The 10,052-nt window shown below is 39.6% G+C and overlaps 1 protein-coding gene across 1 annotated transcript; it reads right to left on the reverse strand.

Moving 5' to 3' along the window:
• Positions 1-3,997: 3,997 nt before the first annotated feature.
• Positions 3,998-9,887, reverse strand: LOC117374858 (C-reactive protein-like). The gene is made up of 4 exons (XM_033971060.2): positions 9,858-9,887; positions 8,888-8,944; positions 7,349-7,559; positions 3,998-4,420 (listed from the first exon to the last, which is right to left on the reverse strand). The coding sequence occupies exons 2-4, from the start codon at positions 8,937-8,939 to the stop codon at positions 4,012-4,014; spliced, it is 672 nt and encodes a 223-aa protein (XP_033826951.1). The 5' UTR covers positions 8,940-8,944; positions 9,858-9,887; the 3' UTR covers positions 3,998-4,011.
• Positions 9,888-10,052: the final 165 nt, after the last annotated feature.

Genomic DNA, 10,052 nt, shown 5'->3' on the forward strand with positions numbered 1-10,052 from the left:
TTAAATGCAGCCTCAAAAGTTGTAAAGAAGTTGCAGAAGCTCCCAGTGCCGGTTGATGCAAATCCGTATTGGTGCAAACCGCACCTTGACCCGAAGGACCCACTGGAGCGTCCATACTTCTTCTACAATAAAGATCCTGTTAGTGCCCTGGTGGAAATCCTTATGATGAGAAAGCAAAAGTCGGCTGAGTATAAGGTCGTTGCTGTTCAAACCTTGGCCAGTAACAGGGTGCGGTATTGTATGGAGGTAAGAGTGGGCAGAATGTCGTGTCAGGCTATGGCCCCCAGCAAAAAGAAGGCTAAGCTCTTGGCAGCGGAGAAAATGCTGGGGATGATGGGGTTTGCAGAGCAAATGGAAAGCCAAAACCCTCCAATGGAGCCGCACGAGGCGGCGTTGTTCCAGCAGCACGTTTACGAGCTGAGGGCACGACAGAAGAGGGAACACCAGGAGGCCGTAAGAGCGCTTACCCGACCGGTCCAGGAACCAGAACACCAGGAACCAGGACCAAGCCAAGAATCAGGACCAAACCAGGGATCCAGGGCAGTCCAGATCCCAGCTCCTCAGGATGCCACATGGCCCATTAAGCCTCATAGTCCAGAGGTGGAGACTATCTCTACAGTCCCAGCCCCAGAACAAGCCACAGGTTCTCAGGACGTCACTAGTCCAGAGCTAATTGAAGCAGGACCCCCTACTGCCGAAAATCATGTGCCTATCAGTCCGGCAGAGACACCTATCCCACCAGAGAACACAACTGTGGCCCGTATCATTGAGAAGTTCTCTCTTCCATCAGAAGTTGCCAGTGTTGTTAATGGCTGGTTTCAAGCAGTGGAGGACATAGAGGACACCACTAGTCCTACTGTCAGGTTAGCAGAGGATCCAGTGTCTGCACCTCTTGAGCCTCTAAGTTCAGCAATGGACTCTATCCCACCAGCAGAGGTCCCAACATCTGAAGATATTTCTGTTCTTGAAGATGTTGTTGATAACTCGATTCAAGGAGTGGAGGACATCGAGGAGGACATCACCTCAAGTCCTGCCGAGCCCGTACAACCAGAGGAGATCACCCAACCTGTGGTAATTACAGTGGAACAGGCCTCGGCTCCACAGGACATCTCTGCTGAGTATGGAAGTTCAGCAGAGGACTATATCCCATCCCCAGAGGAGATTATGGTTCCTCTGGCCTCTACCCCTGAACCTTCTTTGACTCCTCAGGGCACCGCTCATCAGGCTTTCAATCAAATAGAGGGTTCTATTGCACCAGAGGAGGTCCAACAAGAGGAGATTGAACCAGCAACCAGCAACCACAATGTAACCGTACAGGAGGTTACCATATGTACAAACAAGACCCCCAGTGAACCAGAGGAGGCATCTGAACCAGTTCGTCCCAGTTCACCACAGCCTGTAATTCCAGACATGACAAATGGTCTGCCTCAAGCCTGTTCTATAGAGAAGAGTGTTGAATCAACTGGAAAAACCCACTGCCCTGAAGCCACACACTGCATGATCGCAGCAATGTTCAAGAAACTGGTTCCAAAACTCAAGCCGTTTCCAGACAATGACCAACAGGTGGCACTTGTTCAAAGACTCCGAAAAGTGGAGCACCAGGTTGTGATCCCTGAGAACAGCAAACTCAGAGCCAAAGATCTCAAAACCATCGGTAAAGCAGCTGCTAAAAGCCTTCTGCAAGAGATCGGCTCTGCGTCCTCATTGGTCTCAGACAGGAACACCGATTTCATTGAGTCCACGGTGAAACAACATCTCACCATTCAACTCAACACCTTCTTGGCCAATTCTAAGACAGGACGAACACGCTTCTTTTCAGGAGTGAGGAAGATGTTTAGGAGGAACATGATATGCAAAGGCCCTCTCAGCACCTATCTGCTGTCCGGGCCATGTCATTAATTCAAGCAGAGGACCCCGCCTCTCCCCCTGTCCCCTCCCCCAACCCCCTCCCCTGTCAGCACCTGTCACCTGCCTAAATGTCTAAAGTCAACAAGATTCTTGACATGATTGGATTCCTAATTTATTATGTATAAATGGATGAGACGGATACTAAAACCTAAAACAATTTGACACTATTTAAATTCACCTCAGGGAATATACCAGATTTTCTGAAGTGAATGACTAAATCAAAATATTCCAATATTTACAAATATTGGAATATTATACGTGTAAAAACACCAAATTACACCTGCACAAAACTATGTATCTGGCCCCTCCATGCATAATAATGTCTAAAATATAACCAATTTGGCACCTTTTAAATTCACCTCAATTAATATACCAGATTTTTTGAAGTGAGTGAAAAAAATAAAAATAAAAATAATTAAACAAAAACAGATGTGTGTACGTGATTTTATATTTTGTTTCCTTTTAATATATTTTTATATTGTCTGTTTCTTATCTATGGACCATATGTGCTCTCTGTGTCCTTAATAAAGAACACTACTACTGCGACTACTACTACTGCGACTACTACTACTACTACTACTACTACTACTACTGCTACTATAACTACAACTACTACAACTACTACTACTGCTACTCTAACTACAACTACAACTACTACTACTACTACTACTACTACTACTGCTACTATAACTACAACTACTACTACTACTGCTACTCTAACTACAACTACTACAACTACTACTACTACTACTACTACTACTACTACTACTGCTACTACTACTACTGCTACTACTACTACTACTACTACTACTACTACTATAACTACAACTACAACTACAACTACAACTACAACTACAACTACAACTACAACTACTACTACTACTACTACAACTACAACTACAACTACAACTACTACTACTACTACTACTACTACTACTACTACTACTACTACTACTACTACTACTAATAATAATAATAATAATAATAATAATAATAATATGAAGAAAAAGTTCATTTTGTTTTGATGGAGATAAGTATAATGTGCTTGTGTGTTATTGGCCAACGACTGTTTCACTGTTTGACTTTCTACCAGTTCATTAAATCAACATTTGTGTTAAGTCCTGTGAGGCAACTGCTGTTGTGATTTTGGCGATACACAAATACATTGAACTGAATAAATACAAATATAATGGGCTACATAACAGCAGTATTCTCAACAGTATGATATGGTTGATCTGTTACATACAGCACATCCCCCCTGACTTGTTATTGGTGAGACAAGTGACAAAACTATCACATCTATAGCTGAATGGTCCATTTTTTAAATGTAAATCTCAATTGTAAAATATAATAAACATGTCGACAGTGGTGGATGGTAACAAAGTACATGTAGTGAAGTACAGTACTTGAGTACAATTTACAGTGGATACTTTTTACTTTTACTTCACTACAATAATTATCAATAATGGCACTGGAACAGCACAAACAAACACTTCAACAAGAACAGAAAATGTCTGAAAGCTGGAGGTTCGAATCTCTCTCTCAACATAAACATCATTGGTCGAGCGGTCAGATCCACTCTCCCACAGGTTGGAAGTGCGAGTTCAGCTCCCACAAATGCATGCTGTCATTGTGTTCTTGGGCAAACCTCACTCTCCCCCAGCATATACAGCGTATACTGCTGTATGAATGTGTGTGTGTGGGTGAGTGGTTCCTTGATGTAAGGCACTTTGAGTGCTTTGAAGATGGAAAAGTGCTCTAAAAAATATGACCATTTACCATTTAAGTGCAAAGAATTGTTTATTATTGAAAGATTTATATTTGAGCTCTCCAGTCTTGATGTCCCTCTGTAATACTTACAACATTACATTCACAACTCTTGACATCAAAAGTAGTGAAATGATCTTGATAATAGTTGATAGTGAAATATAGGGCTTTATTTTAACTTCATTTCATTTTCCCAAACCCGCTAACTCTTCTGTTTCCTGAGATCTTTACAGACATTTTCTCTAGACCTGCGATTCATTTAGTGAGTCTCACAGTTAATAATTCACATGGAAAAACAATTAAAAAAAAAAAAAAACTGTTAGCATTAGCATAGCATTACATATCTCTATTGACAACATTAACCTGTCCAGTAACCTCTAAATTAGCCACACTCCAGTCTATAACATCTCCAGTTTGGACTGTGTTGCCATTGTCGGCCATTGCCTTTATAACAGTGTCTGGAAGCACATTGCTCCACAAGTTAATGTCTGATATTTCACCCACAAAACTTTGATTGGCATCAAATCCTCCAAGGTACTCGTCTGGGTCCTGGCCGATGATGATTTGACCTCCGCTGCGAACATTGTGTCGTTTCTGGTAGATTTTAGTCAGACTTTTCTTGCCGTCCATGAAAACCGATGTAGCTCCAGTGAGAGAATCCCAAGTAATGCACAGGTGCGTCTGCAGGGAGCCCAGTGGAGGCATCTGGAAGAACACGCCATCTCCGCTCAGGTACAGGCCGATTCTGAGGGAGAGAAAGAATTCAAATACCTTACACTAAGTTACAGGACAGTTACTTGTAAAGGACACCCCACTCACAGTAGGAAAGCATGTGATAAATAAATAAAAGCTGCAAGCAGGATTGAACGGCTACAGGATTGCGTGGCCCACTAAGGCCGTATTGCACCATGTGTCTCTGTTATTGCAGCTTTGGGTTGTATCTGTCGCTAAACAAACAAGTCAACACATTTTGGAAGCACTGATGCACTAAAAGGAATAACATGGATGTTTTCAGGCATTGCCATGGCAACACTTGCAAAATACAAATTTGGCCCTCCGGAGTTTTTGACAGGGATGACCTGAAGAGTCACTGTGACTAATTTCACTTTCTTCAATGATACTAATCACTTGTTGTAGTAATTTGAAACTCAAAAAACTGGTCCACCCAAAGGACAAAACCCCAAGCCATAAACAAAGTAATGTAGTTTACTCCACTCAGTGTAGTGAAGAGTGCAGTGAGCGTTAGAAAAGAGCCACTCCATAAGAGGATGTATCAACGCCGTCGTGAGAACTCCTCTGGACCCCAGTCTGCCGTACATCTCCATCTGAAGGCCACTAACCACTCATGTGAAGATAGTGAAGTCCAGATCTTAGCCAGAGAAAAGAAATGGTTTGAGAGGGGAATTAAAGAAGCTATTTTTGTTAGGAAAGAGAATCCTTCCTTAAACAGGAATGGGGGTCTGAGACATAATCTCTCCCCCATCTATACCTCCATCCTCACACCCAGAACAATGAGAACAATATCAGGGTCGTTAAGGGATGAATAGGGTAGTTCCAGCTGGCGACAATAGCTGCTTAAACAATACCTGTGTAAACAGCTTTTGTTTATAGTTTCAGCCTAATGGAGCTGATATTCAGTTAATGGGCCTAAAGCAGTGGTTCTTAACCTTGTTGGAGGTACTGAACCCCACCATTTTCATATGCACATTCACCGAACCCTTGTTTATTGAAAAATAAAATATGATTTTTTCAAATTCAAGACACATGTATGTTTTACTGGTGCACAAAATGAATCGTGCATTAACATCACTGTGTTCAAAGAATAAATACAATGCATCTTATGAGTTCCAATAATGAACATATTGTATTTATGCTATTTATTATTTTTAACATTTTAACACACACCGAAACTCCGCAACCAATTGCGCTCTCATGTAAATTCATGTCAAAGCAGAGGCATGGGGCTCTTTAAATATGTTACTGTCATTACAGCGATTATTTTAAAATAATTAAATTATTATTATTTTTTTTACTTTTATCCTTATTTGAACTATACATATTTTTGGAACAACTGATTGAACCATTTGATACTCAAAAAATAAAATAAAATAAAATATCATGAAATTTAATTAAATATTAAATAAAATAAAAAATTAAATTAAATAAACATCAAATGAATAAATTTAAATTAAATAAATATCAAAATAATACATTCAAATTAAATAAATATCAAATTAAAACAAGTAATGTATCAATTTGGTAGGCCACCTTATATGATGCTCAGTGCTCGCTGGTTTAAGTGACATTCACAAAGCGGGATGATTGTTGGCAATATTTGGCACGTTTACGCTGAAAAAACTCCAGCGTCTTATCAGCGTGACTGAGGTGTAATGAGGTGTCTGAACTTATTTGGCTTCATACTGTCCACTGCCACAGCAGACACCGGTCTGTCCTCGTGTCCCACCGGAGTCACGGTGAAGCCAAGTGCTAAATACTCTTCATCAGACTTCCTCGTCTTACTTTTCGGGTGACTTTCGTGCGTCTCATTACCTCCGTCTATCTCCGCCTTTCTTTTCATCCCTGATAAAATGTTTTCCATAGTGTCTCTTTAGCAAAAGTGTCTCTTGTTCACTGCCCTGTGTCACGATCTGTTCGCTCTCTCCTGCTCAATGCTGCGTGTGCGCTGCGTACGTGATACCTACAGTACTAGTGTCATACGTGGAGTAAAACGCGCCCCCCCCAGGCATCTCACCCACTATTTGAGAACCACTGCCTTAAACGCTTGCTGCGTTTGAACGGCGCATTTATGTCGGGCGGGTACTTCGACAGGCACACCGAAGGGTGCATTTTTCAAATTGGTACACGGCCAGAATCTGGAGACGCTAGCAGTCCGCAAATCATATGAGTCGGGTATGTGTCTTGACCTCCACCAAACCCATGAGACTGACTCACCGAACCCCTAGGGTTCAATCGAACCCAGATTAAGAACCACTGGCCTAAAGGCTCGCTCTATTGTTTTCTTTGTTTCTGTTGTTTGCTTTGGGTCTGAGGATGGAGTTATATATTGGGCTGAAACTGTAAACAAGAGTTGTTTACAGTTTCACTGTAGATTGCAAGTCCCTGCAGATAGATATAAGGCAGTGTCCACCAGCAATCTGACCAGAACGGCTTGGACGAGTAGCGAAACGTATTGACTCCTACAACTTTTTGTCCAGTTGACAGATTTAACTTTGGCATTTACTATTTTTTAAATATCAAGTTGTTTTAGACTATGGGAAGCACCATATTCTCCTATTAAAGTGGGTCTAAACACCTAAACTCCGCCCACAAACACATTTCAAATAGTGTTGCTAAACTGGGCAGTACCTGGAGGACTAAAGAAAGGAGTGAGGGGACAGGAGGGGCAGAGTCTTGGACATATGAGGAACAGGGTGATTGGTCTAACAGGTATCCACACTTCAAACTCTGCCCCTACTGACAGACTTTTTAATCAGAAACATCAGGCTGTAATCAGGACAGGCCTGTGTGATATCACATAGTACTTGAAATGGCAGTGGCCACTGGAGGCAGCTTACGCTGACTGTTGTCAAAAGGTCTAGGAACAGTAAGCAATAATATTAAAGACCATGTAGAAACTGTTTATCTCCACTTTAATGGGTGACTCTGGCCGTACCTCCCGTCCAGCTCCCTCCACAGGTTGAGCTCGTCGTAGTACTTGGTCCTGTAGGCAAACAGAATGATCTCTCTCTGCTCCGTCTTCAGTTCTGTGGCGAGACGCAGACACAATGTAAACGCGCTCAAGTCCAGAGGCTTCTGGGGCTGAACAGTCACGAAGTTTGAGGCAGATTCAGAGCTGAAGAGCAGGGACCGCACACTGACGCCCCCTGCAGGACAGAAATGAAGGGTAAGATACAACATTGCTGTGTTTCAGATGACATCATGACTAAAGAGGGGACAATATACAGTGATATCATTTATCACAACTCTGTTTTTGAGCTTTAAAACAAATAACAAATGTATAAGAAAACTTATAAGGAAAGCCATCAGTAAACCAGCTTCTGTTTTTGTTTGGAACAATGCATTTACTGATATTTATTGGAACTATATTTGGCTTTTGACAAGAAAATATTTTATAACTACTAAATTTTGTGAGGTGTGTCTGAAAATCCTGCATAAATGTTGCCCTGTTAATGCTGTCATTTCAAATCTCCACTTAAACATAGATCATCTTTGCTCACTTTGTCATAGCATTGAAGAAACAGTCACTGATGTATTTTAGGACTGCTCTACACTCAAATCTTTTGGAATGGCATATTTTTGTTTGTGACTTGCAAGCTTGATACAAACCTACAACTTAATGCAAAACATGTACTTTTTAGTGTCTTTGAAAAAGTTATTGCTGTTAAAAAAAAAAAAAAAAAGCTGAACTAATCCTCATTCTATCACATCCATTGCTTCAGATTTTGTCAGCAGAAACCCAAACTTGTTGAATTTCAATCTCTCTTACATTATTTTAATTATAGCACAAATCTAAAAGCTTTGAAACAAAAGTTCTCTGTACAGAATTTGAAATATAAAATACAGTATTATATTTTTGTCTACATTTGTATAATATATAATGCAAATTCTGTACGTGCCGTGTGAATGTACACACATAAGCCTCTTGCAGTGTTATTTTTTATACAATTATATATTTTACATTTTAAAATAGTAATAACATTTATAATTTTAAATGGTAGACAATAGTACTTGTAGTACTTTTTAAAACTTTTTTTTTTTAAATTGTGATAATCTCCAAACAAGATAAAAAATTGATCTTGAAATAAGACATAAGACATGGTCTTCTTCTTCATGCTCCTCTTCACCAATGTGTTGATTTAACTGTATTTTTGTTTAAAAATATTACTGAAATTGCTTGGCTGTAAAAAATACATAAAATTAATAATTTTGCTGAGAAAAAAACCCTAAAAAACCCCCAAAACAAAACAAAACACAAACAAACAACTATGCATGTTATCTTCTAGATTTCTCCCACCAGCCCAATAGTAAAATAGTTGTTTTAACATATTCATGATAATAATTATCACCAATATTTTGACACTAAAGTTAAAAAAAAAAGTTGTTCATATGTTGTGTTGTGCTGACATTACAAGACAATGTATCTTTACTCAAAGATATACATTTATATTTTTTATGTTTAAAGTTGTTTTACCAGCCAGAGTCAGAGATGCAGCACAGAACAGGAGCACAGCAGACAGCCTCATTTTGACTGAAATACACACAGAATTAATATTAATTAATGATTGATACATTTTGCCACTATTTAATTTCACCTAAATAAATAAAAACAGTTCTGTGTATCTGATTTTATATTTACTTTCCTTTTAACAATATGCACTATATTTTATATTGTGTATTTCTTATCTCTGGACCATGTGTGTTTGGATTAATACTGTACTGAGCTGTTGTGTAGAACCACTGCTATAGTTCATTATTATAAAACCCCGATCACCGCTGTGAGACTCATAGATATATGTCAAGACAAAGATATGATATTATAAACTATCATATACCAAACTAAGAAAATAGGCTGAGGACTACTGATAGGGATGATGTCATGATATCCAGACACACTCCTGAAGGATGCTCGTCACAGTCTGATTAAACTGTGCAATGTGCCAAGAGGCCTGGCTCATCTGTGCACCAATGAACAGACGCCAAGTCTGAACTATGGTAGGCTCCCACTACAGTTTGTCATGAAACTTATTGTATAGACGCAAACGGGCTGTCTGCCTGGGAATGTCGACACAGACTCTTTGTACAAGTATTACTTAGGTATTTTTATTTGGAAATTCTCTGGACTTTATTTCTCTTTCAAGTGTATTCTTTAAGTAGAACTGAACAAACACAAAAACAAAAGGCATGTGCTCTCTGTGTCCTTAATAATAATAATAATAATAATAATAATAATAATAATAATAATAATACACTACACTACGTTTTGAGAGCATCTGTACTTTTAACGCACTGGTGCACACTGACCTCAGCTGGAAAAAGATTGTAACTCCCATTGCTACTGCTAGAAAAAAGGCATTAACTGTCATACAAGACAAATCAGGCATAAAAATGAACACACACAATGCAGCCTGGCTCATATAAATGACTCAGATGTTTAGGCTTACCTCCAGTCCGATGTGTAGTCCTGGTTGATCAGTGGCTGCCCTTGTTTTTATAGTGAAGTGCCCTACTTTACCCCTGACCCTTGTGTTATCTGAATATCGACTTATAGTGGACTGTGGACCAAAGATATGTGGGTTTGCAGAAGAAATAAAACCAAGTGTCCAGAATATTTAGGGAAAAATTGGGCTGTGGCCTTA

The sequence above is a fragment of the Periophthalmus magnuspinnatus genome, chromosome 8, assembly GCF_009829125.3.
Source record: "Periophthalmus magnuspinnatus isolate fPerMag1 chromosome 8, fPerMag1.2.pri, whole genome shotgun sequence".
NCBI lineage: Eukaryota > Metazoa > Chordata > Actinopteri > Gobiiformes > Gobiidae > Periophthalmus > Periophthalmus magnuspinnatus.